General features: G+C 55.1%; 1 protein-coding gene across 5 annotated transcripts; it reads left to right on the top strand.

Annotated features, from left to right (window-relative positions):
• Nucleotides 1–294: 294 nt before the first annotated feature.
• Nucleotides 295–23,665, top strand: CPEB1 (cytoplasmic polyadenylation element binding protein 1). Of its 5 annotated transcripts, none has more exons than XM_058033601.1 (11): nucleotides 295–483; nucleotides 801–989; nucleotides 15,283–15,497; nucleotides 16,932–17,181; nucleotides 17,414–17,527; nucleotides 17,641–17,745; nucleotides 18,543–18,679; nucleotides 19,611–19,809; nucleotides 21,275–21,369; nucleotides 21,561–21,641; nucleotides 22,243–23,665. In XM_058033601.1, the coding sequence occupies exons 2-11, from the start codon at nucleotides 836–838 to the stop codon at nucleotides 22,351–22,353; spliced, it is 1,461 nt and encodes a 486-aa protein (XP_057889584.1). In that variant the 5' UTR covers nucleotides 295–483; nucleotides 801–835; the 3' UTR covers nucleotides 22,354–23,665. The 5 variants fall into 5 exon arrangements, with proteins under 5 accessions (XP_057889584.1, XP_057889587.1, XP_057889585.1 ...); XM_058033604.1 differs by having other exon boundaries at nucleotides 295–536; nucleotides 17,641–17,694; XM_058033602.1 differs by having other exon boundaries at nucleotides 295–536; nucleotides 17,641–17,730.
• The last annotated feature ends 651 nt before the right edge of the window (nucleotides 23,666–24,316 follow it).

The following is a 24,316-nucleotide window of genomic DNA, read 5'->3' as shown; positions in this document are numbered from 1 at the left end:
TGGTCCTCTTCCTCCTGTACCAGTGGGATGTGCCCGCCTGGGCTGGAGCAGGGATGATGGGCTGCTCTCCGGGCAGTGGGGGTTGAAGGTTATCCTTGTTACTCAGGGGTAAACAATGCCGAGTCAGTGAGGCACAGTGGCCGGGCTCAACCAAACAGATTATGCCAGCAGAATTGCGAAGCTTTGCATCGGCTCTGAATCGGAGCCAGCAGCTGGAAGCTGGCCAGGACTAAAGTGTTTTTGGGTTTTGTGGGTGGAGGGAGGCGGGGACAGGAGAGCTGGGTAGCACTAAAACTAACTGTGCTCTGTCGCTGCTGCTCTCGTTGCTGGGGGGATTGCTGCCTCCAGCCTGGTGTCTGCTGTGCCGACGAGCCCTGCTTTGTGCTGCCTGCCTCCCCTGATTTACTGGAACTGCTCCTCTTTGCTCCTGCTACCGTCTTGTCTGTCAGGGGAAATCTTCTCCTTTCTTCTTACCTTTATTTTGTAAGAGCTGATGCAGTTCTCTTGCATGGCAGAGTGACGTCACTGTCAGCACAGTAAGCATCAGCAGCCTGGTCACATGCTGACCCAGTCAGTAATGCAGACGGGATAGGAAGGTGGAGGGGCCGAGGGGGGTGGGGGGCTGGATTCTGGACATATGGTAGCCCTCCCTTTTGGGGTGCAACTGCTGGTTGCAGGAGCTGTGGCTTCAGAGCGACACGAGACCTGGCTTGGGGCTTAATGCTTTGGAAAACTCCTGCTTTAAAAAGAAAAAAGCAGCCCTGAACTCTCAAGCTTCTGTTTGTTCTCCATCCGAGCAGACATCCAGGACTCTGAAGAAGCAGTGGCAAGCAGGATGCTCTTCCCTACGCCCACGCAAGAGTCTTCCCGTGGCCTCCCAGACACCAACGATCTGTGCCTTGGCCTGCAGTCTCTCAACCTGACAGGGTGGGACAGACCCTGGAGCACCCAGGACTCTGACACTGCAGCACAAACCAGCACACAGTCCGGTGAGTCTGCTGACACATGCAGCAACAGTTGTTGGGTTGTGTGTGTGTTTTTGGCTGGTTTCAAGCTAACGTGGAGCGATGTGCTTGTGTAACAGGGCGCTGGCGGTGGCTAATGGGGGCTTCTCGAGCTGTGCTGCTTGTGTAATGTGACAGCTGAGTTGGGGAGGCTGTGGCTGCCTGTGCCACAGCCCCCTCTGCTCTGCTGTCAGCTCACTGCAGATGAGAAGTGCCCGGGGTTGTTTTGCTCAGAGCTGTAACGCTGCTGGAGGAATAACCTCACCGGGAGAGGAGAAATCCTCTTGCTGTGTTTGGAAGGAGTGGGTGGGGGGTGTGGTGTCAGGAGGCTGAACACGCTGGGTAGGAGTGAGGCTGAACTTCGCTCCGGCAGCCTGAGGAAATCCCTGGTGGCAGGGAGCTCTGCAGGTGGGGAGGGGTGTGCTTGCCAGAGGGTCCCCCCCGTGCCTGATTCCCAAAGTCCCGGCAGCCTCACTTGCCCAACTCTGCCGTGGGGTGTGGTACAGCCAGCACCCAACAACTTCAGCCAGGTTGGGGCTGGGTGGGAGACTCGGAGGGATCCTTCACCACTCCCACGCTCAACTAGAAATAGCGGGCTGTGCCTGGCAGTGGGCTGCAGGAGATGCAGTGGAATGGCTTCTTGTTTTAACTCTTGTGGTCCAGCGCAAACCTACGTGATGGGCAGGGTGTGGGCTTGCAGCCACACGCTGCTGGCTGCTGTGCCCTTCCCCCTTGATCCTCTCCAGTCTGCTTTTGCAGCTGGGATCGGCTGGGGGATTCCAGGCGTGCTGGGTGCCCCCCTGGAGTGATGTGGGGTCCGGTTAACTGTTTGAGACACCGGCCTTCCCTGTAAAATCCCAGGAGGGGAGGAAGGGGTGCTGCATACACAAACTTAATGCATCCTGTCAGCCTGGTGTTGGAGCAGAGGGGTAAAACAGGGAAGAGTTCACTTGGTAGCCTTTGAGGCATGTAAAAACCAGTTTCACAAACAGTGTGTTCGTTTAAGTATCAGTCTGTGGAAAGATCTAGTGCTTTGGCAGAGTTTGTACAAGTACAGCCTGGTTGCTACAGAAACTCATCCCTTTATAGCAGCATGCTGCTGCTTTGTTAAAAGGAGAGTGCATCGCTGTGCAGGCTTGGGTGACACTGAGGCCCCAGGCATGGAGCTGGTGCTGACAGGAGTTACAGACAGATTCTTGGCTGGGGGAGCTGGGCAGTGGGGCTTGCCTGTGTAGATGTTTGGAGGGGCAAGGGGGTGCTGTACTGAGCAGAGGAAGAGCTTCTGGGACACATCCCTGAGTTGCTGCCTGAGTTGTAAAAGAGAAAAAAAAAAGTACCAGTGGGGTAGCAGAGTTTGAGCAGCTCAATCTGCACAGCTCATTTGAGTTTCTGCATTTAATTTCCACGAGACTTGGCATGTGGGGCCTGGCATGGGCACTTGAGGTCTGCCTGCAGCCCAGCTGCGGTAGCTTTATTAAGCTTTGCTCTGCTCCAGTGAGCAAACCTCCACATGGTCCTGTGGGCTTCCCCTAATGAACCAGGGAATACCACACACTCCTGCCTGTACTTCCATTGCCAGCTGAGACCTTGAAGGAGGAAGGAGAGAAAAGTTGTTAGTGTGCAGTGGGCCAGCCAGGTGCCTCAGAGCTCTGCTCTGAGCCCCTTCTGGCTGTTGGCAGATGGAGCCCTGCTGTTCCCTTGTCACAGGGTCTTTAATGGATGAAGAGCACGCTGGGAGCAGGTGACATCCCCTGGAGTGACCCTGGCACTGGGCTGGGTGCACAGCGCGCTGCGGAGCGGGGCTGTCACACACGGGGGCAGCCCCTTGGTGCGGGTGTCCCAGCTCCACCTGCTCCTCTGGAGCCATCTCCAGAGCTCTCTTGGCAAGTTCCTGCCAGCCTGCCTTGGCAGAGGCGCGGATGTCTCCGCAGTGCTCCGGCAGGCAGGCGAGCAGTGCTGGCATGAGCCCGGGGCGGGCTCTGCGCCTCGGAGCTTGGATGGCGGGGCTGCCATGGCCGTGCTGCTGGTGGGAATTCACTGCTGAGGGGGTGGAAGGGCTGCTGGTTTCAGGAGAGAGATTGAGTTGGAGAGGATTTGAAGGTGCTCTGGTGACCTCTCTGCTCATAGAGGGTGTATCTGGTGTCAGGTGCCCCCACTGACTGCAGTGCTTTGTGCTGGAGCTCCTGCCTGCCGCAGAGGCCTGGATAGAGCTGTGGAAAGGACCTTGCCTCAAGCACAGCCCTGGGCTCTGATGATCTGTGCCCACTGGGTGGTTGTGACAAGTGTGGTAACAGCTGGTGGAAGATGGCGCCCAGTGCTGTCTGAAAAGGCCTGTTCCTTCACTTCTGACTCCTGGTATTCCCATTAGTACAGAGAGGGACTTGGTGGGGTGTGAGACCTGCCCAAGTGCAGCTGTACTGCTTGTACAGAGCAGCTCTGGCCTTCAGTGGCTCTGCAGAGGGCCCAGTGCCCCGTGGCTGGCGGTGTTGTGACCCTGAGACAATGTTCTCCTTCTCACTCCCACACGCCCTTTGCAGGCGAGCAGCAGCTGGGCCAGGAGTGCCTCACGGTCTGGGCTGCTGTTACTCTCCTGCTCTGAGAGCTGTGGGGATGGTAGGAGCTGGCTGGGGAGGTGGAAAGCTGGTCCCGTGCACAGCTTTGTATTGCTTCAGCCACCCACCCCTCCCATCTCTGCGGGGCCTTAGCCCTTCCTCAGGGCCCTGGAGGAGTGGCAGTGGAGCTCCTTGGGAGCAGAGGGCCTGTAGCTCAGAAGTGTTTGCTGGAAGGTTGTGGCACACTCTGGGTGGCAGAAAAGTGTCCCGTGTCTGACAGCTCTGTGGGTCTGAGGAGGTGTCGGGAGCTGGTGCTTCCAGGTGGCCACTGTGCACGCAGAGATGGAAACAGGGAGGACATGGAGAGGATGTTGCTGTGCCTGAGTGCTGCCGAGGCCTCCATGGGGTGTCCTGCAGGCAGGTGAGGCTGCGGCAGTGCTGGCCATGGGGGAGGGCTGGCACTGCCAAGCAAACTGTTGTGCTGCTGGCACCCGAGCGCTTGGAAGGTTCCAGCAGTGACTCAGCTGTGCGGACCCACGGAGAGGTGGCTGGAAGGGTGGAAATGCAACAAAATAGCGAGCAATCAGGCTAAAAATATTGCTGATGTGGTCCCCTGCAGTGCTGTGCTTGAGTACTGATGAGCTGGGACCTCTTCTCCTCTGTCTGGTCCCTGCCAGCTCGGAGCTTCCTCAGCTTGGGAAGGACCTTTGGCTGCAAAGCCGTCTGGTGTCACCTTGTGCTCCCAGGGTGTTGTCACCATACAGCTTGGTGCAGTAGGAGCACATGCCAGCTGACTGGAGGCTGGAGAGCAGCGGGGCTGGGTTTTTATGCCCCAGTCCTGCCTACATCCCCCTGTTCCCAAAGGGCTGCTGAGCCCCTTGTGCCCAGGCAGGGTTATTTGTGAGGAGCTTTCCTTCTGCACCAGGCCTGTAATGCACAGAGGGCGTGTGCTGAGCTCTGGGGAGCGTGCCAGAGGCGCTGCTGGTGCCTGGAGAGCCTCTCTGGAGGCAGTGGCTGCTGCAGGCTCGAGCTGCTGGCACTTCCTGGCTGTAGCATGGAACTGCTGTCTCACAGCCGGCAAAGTTGTCTCAAACCCTCTGCTGCCACTGGATCTGTCAGGCTGGAAATACTTCAGCAAGTCCCAGCAACCTGCTCTGTGACCTGGGGAGGGACTTGTGTGGGAGGCTGGCCTTTAACACTTGCAGTCCTGCTGCTCTGTGTTTCTTGAGGCCGTGTTTCCCTGTCTTTAGTCTCTGAGAAGGCAGGCAGGTGTGCTGAGATCTCTGAGGGGTTAAGAGGCAGCGAGGTGGGACTGCCCTTGATGGTATCCTTTACCTTCACTGCCCTGTTTCTCAAGAGGTGCAGGCAAATGGGGTCTTGATCCAGTTTTTGCCTGGAGAGCAGCAGATCTGTGCAGATTTTGGGTCTCCCTGCCTGGCTTTCAGCCTGCGTGCCAGCTGCTCGGTCTGGCTGGTCTGTCCTGCCCTACATTGGGAGCTGTCCCTATGTGGGACAGCAGACTTGCCCACAGGGAAATCATCCTAAAACCAGTCTGTTAACACTAAGTCTGCAGTGCTAACCTGGGAGTGTTTTTAGCAGGATCAGATCCTCCGGGAGAGGATGTTGGGCTCTCGAGGTAAGGTCTTCCTGCTGGCATCTGATGGAGCATCTTGCTGCATCTGCCTCTCTGCTTGTTGTGTGGCCCTAAAGCTGCTGGTGCAGCAACAGCTCTGAGCTTTTCCTTGGATTTGCTCTTGAGGCTGCAGCTCCAGCCTCATCTGTGCCCTCTGTGGGGTGGCTGCTGCTGTCTCATTCTCCAGCCTGCCTGCTTGCAGCTCCTGTCGCTCTGCTTCTGGGGAAATGGCCCATGGTAGGAAAATGCTGCTGAGTCTTTCCAGCCCTTGGCTCTTCTGCTTCCCAGAGCACAGCAACTCATTTTTGCAATAAGCTTGCTTATCTGTAGCTGCTTAAACTCTGCCAGGCTGGAGCTGCGGGCAGTCTGTTGTGTGTTGCCTGGCAGATAGCGAGGCCTCAGAGCACAAATCTCTCTGAAGTCTTCAAGGCAAAGCCCCATCTGAAAGATGAAAGAAAAGACCTGTTGCACAGGAAGAACAGTTGTTGTCATGGTCTCCTTGCCTTTCTTCTTGATAACAGCAGGAGGGATTCATAAGCTGCTGCCCGAGGTCAGGCTGTTTCCAGAGTGTCCTCAAATGCTGTGTGTGGTGCAGGGCACCTGACCCCCCCAGGGGAGAGTTGCTGCTCAGCCTAGGGTGGCTGTTTATAAATACAGCATGGCAATCACTGGCTTTCCTCAAGCTGCTGGTTTGAGTGGTCGGATGCAGAGCTTGGGGCAGAGGGTTTGGGTCTCCAGTTCTCCATCTGTTTAATTTGCTGCTTGGCTAACCCGTGCCAAGCTCCATAGATCTCTCCTTTGTGCATGCCCAGGTCTCTCCCTGCTGTTTTTCCTGCTGTCTTTTGGACAAGGTGTGTCCTCAGCTCCTGTGTATTCTGGTTGGGCTGTGTGTAAATCCTTCTCCTTGTGCTGGAGGAAGATTGCAGAGGTGCATCCTGATGGAGAGCTCCGTGTGTGGGCAACACTAGGTGGGCATCAGAGTGTCCAAGGAGGGTTTTTCCTGCTCTGTAATGAATGGGGTGCTTGGGGTGAGGAGGGGAGAGCACTTCACCTGGGTGATACTTCCATGTATGCCTAGGAAACTCAGTGAAATGTTCCTTTGTCCTGCTGGGATGAGCAGGGAAGGGCAACTCCTGCTGACCCTGGAAAGGAGGACAGACTTTCCAGCAACCTGGTTCTTTGGGAGCAGCTTGCTGGTGTTCAGAGTGCAGTAATGGAAGCAGAGATGTGGTGTTGCTTTCTGTGTGAAGGTTGTGGATGATGATGATAATGTATGGATGTAAAGGCACAAAGCTGGGAGCTGGTTTGGCTCTCTGGGTCTCCTGCTTGGTGCTGGTATTCCAGGAGTACCTGAGACAGCTTTACTAAGAGCTTGTCCCATGCCATCCTAGTGCTTGTAGCACTCTTCTAAGGATTTACTCGATGTGGGTACTTAATGGGCACTTGTTCCTTGAATGTGTTTCCATGAGAGCTGCTCATGCTCAGTGGTCTCATTCCTCAGTGCTTGGCTCCAGCCACCCGTGCTGAGGAGTGGGAAGCACTTAAAAGCTGCACACTGCTCATGTGGCAGCAGTATTTGATCCTTAACAGAATAAAATATGTATCAAATAAGTAAAAGAAGTATCAAACCTCAGCTTGCAGTTGGTTTCTAAAGGAAGTTGCTCTCAGTCCAACTCTTGATGCTTCCATTTGAGCAGCTTCTCCTAAAACAGATTTATTTTTATCTGCGCTGATGCTGTAAAACAGAAGATGCAAATAGAGGGAGTAACTGGAACAGGAACCCAACCAGCATCTCTGCTTGTATCCAGCCAGGCCTGAAGTGGGTCAGGGCAGCTCCAGTCCTATGCTGGAGGCAGCCTGTGGGAGCAGGCAGGTACCAGCCAAACCCTCCCCTTGGCTTCTGCCAGGGAGGGCTGTTTGATTGTGGCCTCTGGAGCAGCCCTGTGGCACTGTTCAGTGGTGATTTGGAGAACGTTTCTCTTGGCTCACTCTGGATTTGAGCCTTAAAAGGCACATTCCCTTCCAGGGAGAGCACTGGAGCTGCTGTTTGGTGGGTCTGAACTGCCCCAGGCAATTCATGGCTTAGTCTTTGCTGTGATTGATATGGAGGTAGCAGCAGGGAGAGTGGTTTAGTGTGTGCAAGCCCTGGCCTGGAGTATTTATCCCCAAAATTGCATCAGTCAAATGAGAGATGAGGTTTTCCTCCAGCCCTTGCACTGCTGCATGTCCAAGCAGTGGATGTGAGGGTTCCTTGCTGGGCAGAGCTGACTCCAAAGGCTGTGCTGCAGCTCCATCAGGAGCATGGGAGCTTTCTGGAAGAGGTCTTGAATGTGTTTTTGACTCAGTGCCTTTACTGCAAACTCTACAGCACGTGCTGACATGAGTGTTTCCACATGGAGCTGGGTAGGGAAAGTTTTTGGGCCTGCTCTCCCAATGTGCCTGTAGCAGAGGCTGTGGGCCCTCTGCAGTGCTCTTGGCAGGCTGGGGATTTGAGGGCAGCTCCATGTGGAAGGTGAGGTTATCCAGTCCAGCTCTTGCTCAGAGCAGGGTAGGAAAGCTGCTGGAGGGTGGCAGAAATAATGCAGCCCAAGGGGGCTCCAGAAATGAATTCTGCCTCTTGTTCCCACAAAAACAGTCTTGTAGTGGGTACCTCCCCTGAGCTGGGTGATCCCCTTCCAAAGGATGCTGCAGTCCTTGAGCTGTCACTGCACAGAGGCTCAGTGGTGCTGCTGTAGGGCTGGGGTGCTGAGCAAGGCACCTCCAGCCAGGGCTGCACCTTCTGTCCCCATCTGCAGCTCACTGCCCTGTGCCTGGTCCCTTAGGTGGTGGCAAAAGAGCTGAATCACAGGTGCTGTCTGTGCTGCTGCCAGCGCAGAGGCTGCTCTCGGGCACAGCAGCTGGTGCCACACGTGTGAGATGGCCATGGGGACATCCCTCCTTGTCCTTCTGCCTGGCTTTTTCCCCCAGAGTGTGGAGGGGAAGGTGAGGCAGACTCCCAAGCTGTGATGCTAAGGGGTGCAGAGCTCTGGAAGGTAACTGGGAGCCTCCATCCCTGGTGGGGCTTGGGAGTGCCAGTCTGGCAGTGGCTTTATGCCAGCTGAGGCTTGTGTGCCATTTCCCAAGGAAAATTGAGTTTGGGACTGAAGTCTGTCTTTTTTTCAGTTGTTTTTCCCTCACTGCAGCCTGCAGAGGGGTCTGGCCAACACCCTGTCCCCTTCCAGAGAGTCCCCCCTTCCAAAGGTGTACCCTGGCCTTGGCACCCCCAAACTGTGATGCAGCTGAGGATGAGTCAGTCACCCTTGTTATCACGTCAGGTAACACACACAGCACAGTTTGCACCCTAGATGTTGCAGCAGATAATTGAGAAGAGTTTGGTACTTAAATATAGAAGTGTTTGTTCTTGAGGCTTGCAAAGCTGAAGCTTGTTGTGCAGAATTTGACCTGAATATGTTGGCTTTTAAATCTCTCTGGGAGTGATACATGTTAAAAACTGCTGTATTTCAGCGTTCTGATCTTTTTAAAGACAACTGTGGTTGTGGCAGCCTGCTTAGTGAATGCAATTACCTGGGCACTTGTAATCCTGAATTGCATTTTAGCTGTCTTTTCTGATTTTTTATATTTACCTTGGGCAGCTGTTTTCTCTTCCTAGAAACACACAGGAGTAAATTCCCTGCCTCAGGAAGCTGTGAGCCTTGTTGTCAGCCAGGCCCTGCTCTCAGAGCCAGTGCTCTCAGATGTTAATGCAATAATCTTCTTCTTGTTCCCAGTTACACTGCTGTTTCCATTTTTCAGGGCAAGTGACTTTACCATGTTGGTGTCAGAACCAAGAATAGACCTCAGGTGTCCTGACTCTAATTCTGTGGTTCAGCTGTGGGATCATGCTGCCTTTTTTATTCCCCTGCCCCCTTCTTAGCAGACCAGAAATAGCTGCCAGAATATCTTCAGCTTTTCTTTGCCCCAAATGAAGAATCTGTGAGGGCAGAGGTTCCTCTTTTGTAGTTCAGGAAAAAAAATGGGCTGTGCTGTAGGTCCTACTTAGTTGGTGTTTGCTGCTGCTTTGATTACATCTGCAGTTCTGAGAGCTGCTTTTCTCCAGAGCTCAAGATTGTTGGGGCTTCTGTGGTGATACAGCTTGGAGAGGACAGTGTGCCTTGGACTTTGCATGGCTCCTCTAATAACAGCACTGTTATTAGACTGTTTCTTCAGTGGAGTAATGGGAATGTAATGAAAGTTGGAGGATTTGAGCTGGGCAGATCCTCTGGATGTATCCAGTGTGCTGCTCAGGCTCTAAGGACACTGTTCCCTCCACCTCTGGGCCTTATCCCACGGCTGCTCCACTGAAGAGGAAGAAACTTTTGTGCCACTGCTCTTGCTGCAGCTTTTCCTTGGCTTTTTTGTGAGAATTTGGGAACCAGGGAGAATCCAGTGTTTGCCTTCCCTGTGCCAAGCAAAGCCTGTCCCTGTCCTGTGTGCTCCAGCCCCACATCTGCCCCTGCAGCTGCTGCTGGCCACGTTTCAGTCAATGTTCCTGTGCAGGCTCCTTGCAGGCAGCTCCAGGTCCCACAGCTGCAGGTGAGAAGTGCTGAAATTCAGGATTAGACTGGAGTGTTGATCGCCCCTTCCCTGCCATGAGCTTTGAGCTGTTTGGTGAGGGTAAGCTGCTCACCCTGGCGGCTTGTCTGGCTGTGTCACTGCTGAACCACAGCTCTAGGAGCTGCTTGAGGTGCCCATTTGCTTTTCAGACATGCAAATGTTGCTCTTGCCACGGAGTTTCTCAGTGTCTGTAGGAGGTGCTGCTTTTTGGCTGACTAAAACATTCAGCTTGCTCCCACCCCACCAGGGCAGAGCTTGGCTGGGTGGTAAAAACTGCAGACGAGCTGTTTTTCTGGAATTGCAGCAGGCTATTGTTTAGGACATTAGCTTTTTTTTTTTTTTTTTTTTTTTTTAAACTTTACAGGCTTATTTGATGCATGACAAAAGAAAGTGCACTGTATTCAGTCTCCAGGGCCTCAGTCACACTGCTGCTCTCCTCTGCTGCCCTGCCCCAAATGTGTGTATGGTGCTGCAGCCTCTGGGCATGGCAGGTGTCACTGAAACCTGGCTGTTCTCCTGGGGGAGAGCATTCCTGTTCTGTGGGGGGATCCAGGCAGAAAGGTGGACTTCCAGCCTGTGTAGTAGTTGGTGGATGCAGGGGGAGGTGTTAACAGCCTTGCCATCCTTGTTGTGCTGAGTAATCTCTGAGCAGATAAACTTGTGGAGATGGCAGTGTCCCTCTTGCTGGAGGTGCCAGCCTGCAGAGGTGACCTAGCTCAGACAAGTCCTGGACTTTTCAAGGTAGGATTTCTCAGCCCTGCAGAGAGTTTATAAAGGCTGGAACACCTCTCCAGAGCATTACTTCTGGGAGTGTGTGTGCTCCTCTGGCCCTGGGGCTGTGTCCAGCTGCCTGTGCACAGTCTGTGGGTGCCAGACACAGCTGGCAGCTCAGGGACTGGGCCTGGCACGCTGCTCCTGCAGCAGGAGGTCCTTGGCCCACTCTCCATGTGTCTGCAGGGCCCTCGGGCAAGTGTTGCTCTCAGCCATGAGGGAGCTCCCACTGATGTTCTGAGTGTGGAGAAAGAGCTTGAGTGGAAGGACCTGGGTAGCTGCAGGATAAGAGAGATTTTTTTGCTCTGGGCAAGAGTCAGTTTCTGGATAATTTGATTAAACTTGATGGACCAGGGAGTGAAGAGCATCAGCACTGATCTTGTATGGTGGTGGCTGGGTGGTCTCCCACAGAGCTGAGCTGAGGCATTTTGTTCAAAGGGCACTGTGGGGGTGGCTGAGGTTCTGGCCAGCTCTGTCCATCAGGCATGAACTCAGGGGATGCTCCATGTGAAATGTCAGGATGTGGCACTCAGTGCTCTGGTCTAGCTGGCAAAGTGGTGATTGGTCAAAGGTTGAGCTCTATATTGGAGGTCTTTTTCAACCTAAATGATCCTGTTGCCCTTAAGGTGTTATCCATGGCAATAAACTGTCATTTGTCATCAGCATAGTGGTTATTCTCCCAGAGCCCTTCTTCCCCTGAGCTGCCACCACCAGCAATCCTTGGGACTCATTTTATATTCCTGTCTTACAGAATGGGCATGGGCAAAGCTGCTAGGAAGGTCTACATATCAAATGGCTGCAAATTACAGTGTACAGAGAAGAACTGTGTGTTCCAAGGTCCTGGGCAGGTGCTTAAATTGCATATTTTAACTGGTGGATGGAATGTGAAAGCTGTTCTTAGTGCTTGGATTGGGCATCTTGCTGTTGGGACACTTTGCCAAAGTGTGCTCTGCGTTGCAGCTTGTGCTGGATCTGCTTGTTAGTGTAAGCTCACATTCAGTGGGGTAGTTCAGTGCTTGCTAGTGGGATTTAAAGGATAACCTGGGCTCTGCAGGTAGAGATGACCTCAGGAGTTGAAACCAGCACTGTGGGCTCATTGATTGTTTCTGTCAGGTGTCTGGCTCAGGTGTGATGGGTCTGAGAGTCTTGAGTGTGCTCCCCTGGGCTTCTTTAGGGCCCTGGGTTGATGCAGGAATAATGGAATAACCCCAAACAGCAGTTACCAGGGAAAGCCCAGCTGAGGAAGAGAGGAGCAGTTTGAAAAATGCTCCTTCTCCAGGGAGTGGCCTGTGTGGCCAGGACCTGGCAGTGTCCTGTGGTGTCAGGGCTGCTCCACAGAGCCCAGAGGTGCCCGTGCTGGGCTGGCACACCCAGAGATGGAGCAGAGCTGCCTCTGTGTCAGGCATTGGAGCTGCAGCAGCCAGTCAAAAGGCAGTGCCCAGATTCTATTAAAAGCTGCTTTTCTGCTGTCCCCTGCAGAGGAGCATTGCCATGTGCCTCCCTTGCTGCATTGAGCAGAGGCAGGAGAAGTTCCAGAAGCTCTTGGTGTGTGAGTGGTGAATGGGGACGTTGATCCCCCCAAGTTAAAGTTTCCCCTCTAGGTGTGAAAAATCCTTCTTTGCACTCATGTTCTCTTCTTACCCTGAGTAGTTCCATGGTACTTGCTTTGTCACTTTGGGACTTCAAGGGATGCTCTTAACTCCAGGAATTGCTGATGCATCTTGCATGTGTGTTGGGAATGATTTTTCCCTTGCATGAGCTGTCTGCTTGGATGGGGGAACAAGGCCAACTCCCCTGGGAGGAGTGTGGCCCCAGTGCCTTGAAGGCTTTTTTTAGATGGGCAGCCTGTGTTGCGCTCTTGTGCCCCATTCCTCAGGAAGGGTTTGGTGGGTTGGAGCAGGGGGTTAGATCAGGATGCCTTTGGGATAGTGCTGAGGAATAAGATCTGGGTGTCTCATGCAGGTGTTTCCTAGGCTACCTGCACAGCTTGGCATCAGAGCCCACAGCCTGGTCACTGTAAAAATGCTGAGTTTGACTCATGGCTTTTCCTGCCAGTGTCCCTGTGAGGGGCTGTTGGTTCCAGGTGAAGCTGAGTCAGGCCCACTGGGGTGATGTGGGGTCTCCCACGAGCTCAGTTTGTCCTGCAGAGTGTGTAATCAAGTGCTGCCAGTGCAGAGCTGTCAAAGCTGCTGGACTGGATGGAATCCATCCGTGTTAACAGCAGGATGTCAGCACTTCCAGGACATGAGGTTAGGATTGGGGCAGCTGAAGCTGGCAGGGTTTTGTGTGGTGGTAAATGCCCAGACAGTAGATCCTTTTAAAGGCCAGTAATCCTGCCACTTCAGTGTGCTTCTGCTGGCCTTACTGGTTTGGTAGCTGCTGCGAGAGCTGAGAAATCATGGGAGAGACAAGGACGTCATAAATAGGGCAGAGCAGCTGGACCCGGTAACACCACTGGGAGCTCTTGATGAGCCCCAAACCCTTGCTGTTGCATCCTAAACAGAGTTGTGATTCCACATCTCTGCTAACCAGGAGATCCAGGGCAGAGCAGCGTTATCTGGCAGCAGCCTGCTTGGCCTGAGCTGCTGCAGGTCTCAGGAATGCTGTGCAGCTGGGGTCAGCACGGGGCTGCAGCGTTCCAAGCCCACGGCCCTCGCTGGCCGGGCAAGGAGAGGAGGGTGTCAGCGCGGGAGCGTTTGTTGGCAGCAAGGCTTGGGCTGTGGGATCAGCTGCTTTGCTTTGCCTCTTGTGCTGTTTAGTGACTAATCAGATTTTGGAGCCTGTCGGACAGATTCAGCTGTCTCCCCAGAACAATACGCCGGCTGTATTTTTAAACACATCACGTGGCTTCAGAGAAGTCAGCAGAGCAGCAAGTGCGGCTTGCCGGGGCTGGGAGATGCTGTGCCCTGCTCGGAGCTGTGACTAGGAGGGAGCAGCTCCTCCCCAGCTGTGTCACATTCCCTCGGTCCCAGGGCTGCTGCTGCCCAGGTAAGGACTGCCAGGCTGGCTGCTATTTTCCTGTGGCTGCAGGGCTGGGTGTGAACACAGGTGCTGCCTGTCCAGGAGAGCCAGGGGCAGGAGGTCCCTTTCTCAGTGTGGTCAGAGGCGAGTTCCTAGTCCTGTGATGTAGCCAGAATAGGGGAATCTTGCAGGGATAAGGCTCTGCAAATGTGGGAAGATGTAGTGACTGTTGCTGAGGTCTCTGCCTTGAGTTGAGGGAGATACTTCAAGGAGCTGTACCTGTGTGCTGTTGGGGTGTGAGGTTTTTCCCCAGGTGTGGGGCTGGAGGTGCCAGCTTCACACTGGATGTGTGACTGGATAATGCAGCTCGGGATAGGGACATCCCAGCATGTTGCCTCAGCTGTGCTCAGTAGCTCTCCCTGGCGCTGGCACCACGCTGTCCTGGTGTGGTGTGCCACTGGATAATGCAGTTTGGGATGGGGACATCCCAGCATGTTGCCTCAGTGGTGCTCAGCAGCTCTCCCTGGCGCTGGCACCATGCTGTCCTGGTGTGGTGTGCCACTGGATAATGCAGTTTGGCATAGGGACATCCCAGCATGTTGCCTCAGCTGTGCTCAGTAGCTCTCCCTGGCGCTGGCACCGTGCTGTCCTGGTGTCTGACCCACAGCAAGCTCAAGCACCATGGTGTTGTCACTCTCCTGGTCTGGCTGGTGGTTTGGATTGTTAATCCTCATCTGCATAGGAGCTGCTGAAAATCTAGGTGAAAACCTCATGGCTCAGCTTGCTGAGATCAGGTGGGACTTGGAGGATCTTGAGTGGATCCCAAATTTGCTTTGCTGAAAACTGAAAGCTTCAGGGCAAGCTGCCTTGTTTTGCAGCCTGTGAATAATTAAAACCATTTCTGAATGCTTTGCTCTTTTCACTTGGTTCTGGTACGCATTCAGCTTGCTGAGACTTGCTCTTTTTGAATAGGCTGCTTGGTGGTGTGCCCCTGTGGGATCCCTGCCCTACATTCCCTCGCCTTGTGGGTGGCAGCTGCCCCCACATCACTGACCAGGATGTGACTTTGTGACCTTTGGATGGCCTGCTCCTCTGCTCAGAAGCAGCTCTCTTTGTAGGGAGGCATTTTCCTGGATTCTCCTCAGTGGGAGGAGAACCTGCAGTGTGAGGGAAGCAGTCTGACACATCCTTGTCTGCAGGCTCTGGGGCAGAGGCCTGACCAGACAGACTTGCTGTGAGCACACACCAGGGACAGCGAAGCCTCTCTGTCAGCAGCCCAGGCTGGCACCTTCCTGCCTGCCCACAGCCAGCTCTTGGCAGGGATGCTGGGAGCAGTGTCCCACCTCTGAGCCTGGAAATCCCTGCTGCTGGGCCAGGTGTGTGTGCCCCCCTCCCTGGGGAGCTGCCCCCTGAGCCCCAGCTTGCTCCAGGACAAGTGGCAGGGAATGGCTTGGACTGAGCAGAGGGCCCTGTCCCAGAGCCCTTCTGAGCTCTGTAATCTGGGACGTGGCATCTCTGAACTTCTCCCACATGAGGTGGGTTCTCCTGGCCCGTCTCTCTCATAACCCACCTTTGTGTTTGTCAGCCACACCAGCTGCTGTGGGTTCCATGCAGCACTGTGGCCCAAGTGATGGCAAACACCACAGGTGCCACCTCCCAGACATGACATTTGTGGGTTGACAGGAGCCTGGTGGCCTCCTGGGCCACAGGAGGAAGGAGCAGTGATGTGCTGCAGCCCTGACAGACTCTGTGTCCCTCTCTGTTGCAGTTCTCAGCATGCTGAGTAGCCCTCTTGGGAATGTCCTGGGGAAGCCCCCGCTGGGTTTTCTGCCTTTAGACCCCATTGGTTCAGACCTGCCAGAAAAGTTTTCCACGCCGCCGCTGAGGAACTCGCGCTCCCTCCTGGACTCCCGCTCCAGCAGCCCCTCGGACTCGGACACCAGTGGCTTCAGCTCTGGTTCTGACCACCTCTCAGACTTGATTGTAAGTGTGGCTCCTGGGGTCTTGCTGTGTTTTTTGGGGAACACAGAGCAGTGGAGCTGCTAGCCAGAGCCCTGCCTGCTCAGGAACGGGAGGGGATGCTGGGAGGACCTGTTGTGCACACACTGGCACAGCCCAGGGGTTGGGAGAAAGGCTGCTCAGGCAGTCCTTCACCACAAGCCAGCAGTATCCTCGTATTTTTTTCTTCTAAGCTAATATTTTGGCTTTTTGGGTCTGTGCTTGCAGCCACACCGGGTTACAGTAGCTCCCAGAGGGATCTGGAGTGCTTGAGCTGGTGTGAGGCAGGGTGGTGTCTGTGCCCTGATCCCAGCAGGGAGGTGGCTGATCCAGCCTGCACTTCTGAGGAGCTACTGTCCTTTCATTGCTCTTCCCATTTGACTGCACTTCTCTATCTCAGGGCGGTTTCTTCTAGAGCAAACTGGGTCTGGCCTGCTCCCTAAAGCACAGCTAAATTTGAAAGGCAGGGAGCAAGTGAGTGTCTGGCTGGCTGCCCCAGTCTGCTCTGAGGGTCTGTGGTGGGTGCAAGTGGCAGCTCTGGGTGCCAGCAGGGCAGCCTGGCTCCAGCCAGCTCTGGGGTGCTGCTGCATGGCCTGGCCTTGGCACGGGAGGGTAAAGCCAGGAGCTGCTCAGCCTCTGCAGTGGTGTTGCCATGGCCTTGGCCCCTGTGTTGGGGTGGGTGTGAAGGGCAGGCCTGACTGGCTGTGGGGTTGATGGTGCTGTGATGCACCCTGGAGGGTCAGGATGTGCGGGGTGCCTGCAGCAGGCAGGTGGTGCAGGGCTCTGTGCTGGCCTTGTTTGTGAAGGGCAGGGCTCTGAGCAGGGCCCGGCGTGGGCGGCTGCCGTGGCAGCGCGGGGACAGATCCGCAGCGCAGCTGGCACCGAGCTGTGCAGCATCCTGCCTCCCTGCTGTTCCATTAATCCAGCCTTCCCTCCTCCTGCCCTGGGAGGAGCTGTGGTGCACGGTGCTCGCTCCCTGGTCAGGCAGCCCTGGAGCTGGGCTGTGAGGATGAGATCCAGCTGGTGCCTGCAGAGTCCCTGAGCGCTTCCAGCAAGCCCTGCCCACTGCAGGCACAGCACAGAGCCTGAGGCTGGTGCTCCCCAGGGCTGACACTGCTCCTGAGACTGTACTACCAGGGTAGCTGTTGGCTTGGTGGTCTCAAAGTGCCTCCTGCTTAATGATCCCTGCTGCTGATCATGGCCATGGGTTCAGTGGAGAACAGCCCAGGGCTTTCCTAGGGTGCCAGGATGTGTTGGGATTGCTGCTTTCTTGCCTCTGCCAAGCCTCAGAGGGACTCAGGGGATCCCTGAGAGCTCCCTCTCCTGCATGGGCAAGGGCAGGGCCCCAGTGTGATGTCTCACCACTGGCATTACGTGCTCTTACCAGAGCTGGAATTCAACATGGCCTCTCTCTTGCAGTCAAGCCTTCGCATTTCCCCTCCTCTGCCCTTCTTGCCTCTCAGTGGGGTGTCGAGAGACCCCTTGAAGATGGGAGTGGGATCCCAGCTGGATCAAGACCAAGCTGCCCTGGCTGCAGTCACTTCCTCCCCGGCCAGTGCATCGAAGAGATGGCCTGGAGCATCTGCGTGGCCTTCCTGGGACCTTCTGGACTCTCCAGAGGATCCCTTCAGCATTGAGAGAGAAGCCCGGCTTCATCGGCAGGCAGCAGGTGAGCTGGGAGGGGGACAGGGCACAGCCCCACACCTGGGGGGGCTGGTGGCATCTGTGCAGACACTGGCTGAGCATAGAGTTTGCTCCAAGCCCAAGCCTGTCTCTGGCTCCTGAGAGCACAGAGAGCTGCCTGAGCTCTGCTCAGCCTGTAGTTGGGGAAGATGGGGAGACCTGTGGGAGAGTGGGAAGGAAATGATCCTGTACTGAGCATTACTGGTGTTTCCTACAAGCTGTGAACGAAGCAACCTGCACCTGGAGCGGGCAGCTGCCTCCCCGAAACTACAAGAACCCCGTGTACTCCTGCAAGGTGTTCCTGGGAGGAGTCCCATGGGACATTACAGAAGGTGAGCAGCCCTGGAAAGTGAGGCCCCACACCGAGGCCTTGGGTGCTGATATGGGGAGGGTGCAGGATGGAGCTTTCTGTGGGGGACACTGACCTCTCTGCTTCTCTCTGTAGCTGGGCTGATCAACACTTTCCGTGTTTTTGGCTCCCTGAGTGTGGAGTGGCCTGGTAAGGATGGCAAACACCCACGCTGTCCTCCCAAAGGTAATATGCCTAAAGGTAATAGCGAACACGGTAGGGTTACTTTTTTCCCATGCTATGTTACAGCACGGATGCTGGGATGGTACAGCTGCATGCTGGTGACTGGTTGGTACAGAGCACCTGGGGTAATCTCCTTCCCTCACTTGGGTCTCCACCTGGGCTGCAGAGCACTGGCACCCCAAACCCAGCCTCCTCACCCATCCATAGCAGTGTGGGACACAAGTGTGGGCTGGGGGAACCCTCTCTGGGTGTTTTGGGAGGTCCATGTAGGGCTGTGGCTTTGGAGCAGCTGCTGATCCCACTGCCAGCATGTGCAGCTGGGCTGGCATATTGTGTAAGCAGGAATTAGTTACAGGGTAGGAAGTGGCTGGTTTGGAGGCCCTGTAGTGCTGATGGCCTCATTCGGTCACCAGAGCAGTGTGAGGTAGAGCAGTGGCATCCATGGAAGGGACTTTATAACCCTGAACTGTATTTGAGCTGAGCCATCCTAAATACATAGCAGGGTCTATTTCCCTGCAGACCTCGTTTTGGCCAGGCTGGTGGTGCCCACCTGGGATGTCCACATGTGGTTTGTGGATGATGGACAGTGGCCCACATGGCCCTGGGCATCCTGCCCCTTGTGCTGAGCTTGGGTTTGGACTCTTCAGGTTTGGCTTACATATTAAGAGAATAATATTGCTGGGAACATCAAAAGCTACCACATAAATACTTCAGGTGGCACCCAGGAGTGATTTTGAGGATGTCTGCAAACTGGGATGATCTGCTCCTCCTCCACCACAGCTCTAACAGCTGCTGCTTTCCCTTCCCTTCCCAAGGCTACGTCTACCTGGTGTTTGAGTCGGAGAAGTCGGTGCGTGCGCTGCTCCAGGCCTGCTCCCAGGACCTGCTGAGCCCCGATGGGCTCAGTGAGTACTACTTCAAGATGTCCAGCCGCAGGATGCGCTGCAAAGAGGTGAGCAGGGCTGGGAGAGCGGCCTGGGGTGGCAGCAGGGGATGCAGAGGGACATCCCTGGAGGAAAGGGAAGCAGGGCTGGAACAGCAGCTGAAGGGGTGCTGGCTTTGACTGCTCTGTGCCTGTGTCAGCTCAGTGTTTGTGTCCCTCACACAGCTTGTGTCAAACCAACCTGGAGCTCCTGGGTTGGTGGCAGACTCTGCCTTCAGGCTTCAGCTAGCTGGGACAGAGCATGGAAATGGGGATTTGACTGCTCTGTGCTGCTTCCATCACACCTTTGCTTGCAGAAGCAGAGTGGGACCCCTCAGGTGCTTTGTCAGGCCTCCTCTGCGTGCACAACAAGTAACTCACCCTCAGCAGACAGATATTTTGGATCCCAGGCTGCTCCACAGTGTGGCCTTGGCTGGCTGACCTGTGTTTTGGGGGTGCTGGGGCTGCCAGAGGCTCCATTTGGACTTATGGGAAAGATTGTCCTCAGATCATGGATAACTGCCTGAGTTCAGGGAGTTACAGGATGGAGATGCAGCTCTTAATGTAGACAGGCACAAACTAATTGTGCTCTAGACAGCTCTCCTGGTGTCTGTCAATTGGCAGAGCTGCTGAGCTTGGTGGTTTAGTTCTGCCAGAAGCTTCTCTCCAGAGCTGCCGATGGAGCTGGCAGTGGGTGATATTCCAGTGGCCCCCTCCAACATTGGGCTCCTGTGCTGGGAGGTACCTGACTGGACCATATGGAGGGATGTGGGTTGTCCTCTGGCTGCCACCCCCAAGGAGCTGCTGGCTTGGGTTCCAGTTTGGCTGAAGCAGAGTTGATTCTGTCCCTGTGTGGGGTGTCTGGAGTAGGTGGATGTGGAGCCTGAGCAGCAATAGATAACAGATGACATTTGCAGCTCGGGGTGATGAGGTCTGAGGCTCAGGGCTGCTCTGGTTGCAGGTGCAGGTGATCCCCTGGGTGCTGGCCGACAGCAACTTCGTGCGCAGCCCGTCGCAGCGGCTGGACCCCAGCAAGACGGTGTTTGTGGGCGCCCTGCACGGCATGCTCAACGCCGAGGCCCTGGCCGCCGTCATGTACGACCTCTTCGGAGGGGTAGTCTACGCCGGCATCGACACCGACAAGCACAAGTACCCCATAGGTGAGGGATGGTTCCCCTGGGTTGGTGCTCACCCCTGCCGTGCTGTGCTGCAGCGTGCCCTTGGCTTGTCCCGCTCTTGGAACGCTGCCCAGCTGCCAGGCTCAGGGAGCAGATGCTGTCCAACTCTTCTGCAGTCTGTGCTTCTCATCTCCTGGCCCTGGGGAGGCAAGAGCAGCCTTGGGGAGGGCTGATAGAGCTGATGTGCTGGGGAATTGGAAGGTCCTGGACCATTCCAGAGCAGACTGAAGTTTTGAGTATGCCTTCAGGCACTGATGAAGGTTTCTCTGTCCTTGTTCAGTGCTGTTAGTGGTTGTTGGATGCTGCTGTAGCTGCTTTTCCCTTCCCAGGGCAGGGACAGTTGTGGGTCTTAACCCATTCTTGGGCTCTAGTCACCAGAGCTGAAACGTGGCATGTCATGATGTGTGTATGTCCCTGGAGACCTGATGGGCCAGGGGACAGCACTGAGGTGGCTGTCTGTTGGAAAGGCCCCACAGCCTGTCTCAGGACCAGCTTTCCAGGCTCAGGCTGCAGCCAGTCACGGATTTGGAGAGATTGTGGATCTCCTGGTGTTGCCAGGCAGTAACAGCGTCAGAGCTTGGTGGTGCAGAGCTGTCACTGCTTGGTCACTGTGCTTGGATGGCAGTCAGGCTTTTCTGGGCAAGGCTCAGGTTTAGGGCCTGCGTGTTGTGCTGCAAAGCCCCTGCAGTGCCTTCAGGGGGACAGTATCAAGGAGGGTGGGAATGGCACTATGAGACTTGAGGCAAATCCTCAGTGTGGCTGTGGATGAGGTGTCCCAGAACCTCCCTGTGCTGGCCCTGTGAGATCCCAGTGTGTGACACAGCCTCCTGAGGTTCATGCAGAGCTCAGGTTGCCCCAAGTAGGCAAGATCCATCTCCCACAGCTCAGTGGTGCTTTCACCTTTAGAGCTGTCCTAAAAGTCACAACAATCAGAGCTCACTTTTGGCAACTAAGCTGTGCCCTGGTTGGTTGTGCTGCTTGAGGGCATCTGAAACCCCAAACTGGATCCAGGCCCTCCTGCCTGTGTCCTGTGTGATGCTTTGGGAGTGGAATGGATGGGTTTTGCGTGGCACTTTGTCCTGTGGCTGAGCTGTGGGGATCTGCCAGTGTCAGTCCTGAAACTTAATAGATGTTGGCTGTAAGCAAGTGGTGCTGGAAAGCTGCTGACCAGCAATGAGGCTGCAGAACACAAGGCTCTGGGGTGAGGGGGCTGGGATAAAAGCTGCTGAGCTGTCTCAGCACTGGTGCATCTCAGGTGTAGCGTGAGGCACTCTGCTGATCCTGGGGATGTGGTGCCTGGAGAAGAGGCAGGAAGGGGGCTCTGGAAACCATCTCCCTGTCAAAGCTGCTTCCCTGTCTGAGTGGCACCAGGGAGGGGGCTGCTGGCAGGGGTTCCCTCCTGATCTCTGCTGTTCCTCTCTAACCTTTATGGTCTGGCTCCTTGCAGGGTCGGGCCGTGTCACCTTCAACAACCAGCGCAGTTACCTGAAGGCTGTGACTGCTGCATTTGTGGAGATCAAAACCACCAAGTTTACCAAGAAGGTGAGTGGGGCTGGTGGGGCAGCCCAGGGAGGGGTGTGCATGGTGGGTGGGACTGCTGGGAGCACCAGTGTTACTGGGGCTGCCCCACATTCCTGCTCAAGCACTGGGAAGGGGGGCTGCTGCTCTGCCAGCCCCAGGGGTGGTTCCAGGGGAAGGTGCTGCTCCATGCCCACTGCCTGGTTCTCCTGCAGGTTCAGATCGACCCATACCTGGAGGACTCCATGTGCCAAGTGTGCAATACCCAGCCTGGCCCATTCTTCTGTAGAGACCAGGTAAGGCCAGTTCTGCTGCAGCCTGTGCTTCTTGAGGAGGAGCACGCCCTGCTGCTGGGTTTTGGGGAAATGTACACCGGTTGTTCCCCAGTGGGCAGGATGGGGCTCAGCTGGGAGCTGGGTGACCTTGTTTTGGAGGAGGTGCAGCCCTCGTGGGGAGGACAGTGCTGGTGCTTGCCAGGAGGCCCAGGCAGGCAATGTCCAGCTGGCTTTGAGCCATGGGTGCTGCAGTTTGCTGGGGCTGTGCCAGCCCTGGGACTCAGTGGTGCATCTGAGGGGAGGGGAGGCTGCTGCTCTGTGAGCCATGATGGGCTGGGGTTGAGGTGCATGGCCTTGGGGCTGGCTGAGGCACAGGGAGCTCTGGCTGCAGGCAAAGGACTTTGGCTGGGCTATGAGCAGGAGGCAGCAATGCCATGGGAATGATGGGAGCCCTGGCAGAGCCCAGCTGCTGCCCCAGTGCCCAGTCCCTGGTTTTCAAACATTGCTGGCATTCCCCGTCACACCCACGGATCCACTGTGCTGCTGGGGGCTGCGAAACCGGGCGGGGGTGAAGGGAAGGAGTGGCTGTGCTGGTGTCACCAGCCCCGTGCTCTGCCCACAGATCTGCTTCAAGTACTTCTGCCGCTCGTGCTGGCACTGGCAGCACTCCATGGAGGTCCTGCGCCACCACCGCCCGCTGATGCGCAACCAGAAGAACCGGGACTCCAGCTAAGGGGCACCGGGCCCGGGGCTGGCACGGGCAGAGTCCTGGGAGAGCCTGCCACGAGGAGAGCGCAGCAGCGCCCGCCGGAGCCAGGCCCGGCTGGGGACGTTCTTCCTGAGGACTGATGGGGAAAAAACAAAAATCTTACATTCATGTTTGCACTTGCTGGTCTTTTTGTTTCTGCACTAATGCACAGTGAGTTTTGTTGGGGTTTGTTTGGGGGTGTTTTGAGGGGGGGAGTGCCCCTCAAGCCATTCTGCAGTTCCCAGACTTTGGTTCCTGGTTTGCTGACGAGAAGCAAAAATTGAAAACGAATAAACCCAACCAACCAAGGGCCATGTGTCGCGGGGGCGTCGCCGCAGGCGCCCCCGCCCTGGTTTTTTTATTTTTTAAAGGCGCTTTTTTACATTCCTTGCAATACTGGTGGAGAGAGCGCAGGTCTCATTGGTCATTGTTTTGCCGTTGCCATACAGTGCCTTTCCATTCATTTACCCCCACCTGGATGGTGTGACCTGGGTGTTCAGCTGGCGTTTTTTACTGTAACAACAAGGAGACTTTGCTCTTCATTTAAACCAAATCATATTTCATATTTTACGCTCGAGGGTTTTTACGAGTTCCTTTTTACACTCTTAAAAACAGTTTTTAAGTCGTTTGAAATGAGAGATTTTTTTCTTTTCCTGGCAGCTTTTAACATTATTGCAATTTGTGTCTGGGGGCTGATGGCAGGACGTTGTAAATCCAGGGGTTTGCAACGGGACAGGCTGGGCTTTTTTTTTGTTTTTGGATTTGAAACTGGACGGGATGAGGATCTCTGAGCTGCTGTATATAGTTTTAAATAGTTTGTTGCACTTTTTTAAGTTGCACTTATGGGGGGTTGATAGAGGTTTTTAATCACACAAAGTCACAGGACTTACCTTTTCTTTTGTAACAAGCTAAAAAAGGGCTGCGTTTTGGTGGACGATGAAGGTTCCTGGGAGCCCTTTCTCTTAGAGGGGACAAGTAATTTTCCTTTCCTTCCCGAGATGTTTGGAGTATCAGTGCAGTCGACTGAAATGCTGCTGCTGGGATTTGAGACCTTAATTATGCTGATCACATTATTATTTTGTTACTTTCCCCTCTATTGGAAGCTGTGTGCCAAAGAACCAGTGTCATAATTTCTCCCTCTTTACTATGATTATTTTTTTTTTCTTTCCTGCTGAGCTGATGTTGCATTGTTGCATATCCCAGCTGCTCTTTGTGGGGTTTTGTGAAGCTGTGTGTGAAGTCTCTACCTCATTGTAGTATATGCAGGCAAGACTGCACTCTCCTACAGACGTGTGGAGTAAGCTGTGGTGTAGTTTTTGGCACATAATAAACACGTTGCAGCAAAAAAAAAAAAATTTCTTGTGCCTTGTGTGCTTCATGGGAGATCTCTGCAGCTCGGAGGCTGTGGTATCACTCCTGGAGGTGTGGAGGAAGGTATGGATGTGGTTGGGGGGAGGGATGGATGGAGCTATGAGTTGTGGATGCTGTTGGTGGGTGACTCAGCTGGGAGGGAGCTCTGTCTGCTGGGCAATGCATTTTTAGATCCTGTTTACCTGAGGTCCCTGCAGGCTCCTGGGCTCCAGTCGGAGCTCCCCTAATGGCAACAAGAGGTTAATGAGGCTGATAGAGGGGCCTGTGCTGCCGTGTGCTCTCCCGCCGTGGCCGGGAGGTGTTAATCTTGCAGGGCTGGGAGGGGAGAGGGATCCAGGGCTCCTCTCTGTGGGGCTGGGGAGGGCCGAGTTGGACTGGGGCTGCCACAGAGGACACTTTGTGTGTCCCGTGTCCCAATGCAGGCTCCGGGCTCCTTCCCTGTCCCACAGCGGTGACTGCAGCAGCCTTGTCCTCACCCTCCTCCTCCTGTGGGCTGGGGGCTGCGAATTTGCGGCTGCTCCGCGTCCTCTCTCGGGACCGGCTGTGGGAGGGGCTGGTGCCGCTGGCACCGCCGCTC

The sequence above is a fragment of the Melospiza georgiana genome, chromosome 13 (genome assembly GCF_028018845.1).
Source record: "Melospiza georgiana isolate bMelGeo1 chromosome 13, bMelGeo1.pri, whole genome shotgun sequence".
Taxonomy (NCBI): Eukaryota; Metazoa; Chordata; class Aves; order Passeriformes; family Passerellidae; genus Melospiza; species Melospiza georgiana.
This window is presented reverse-complemented; position numbering and strand designations above follow the sequence as displayed.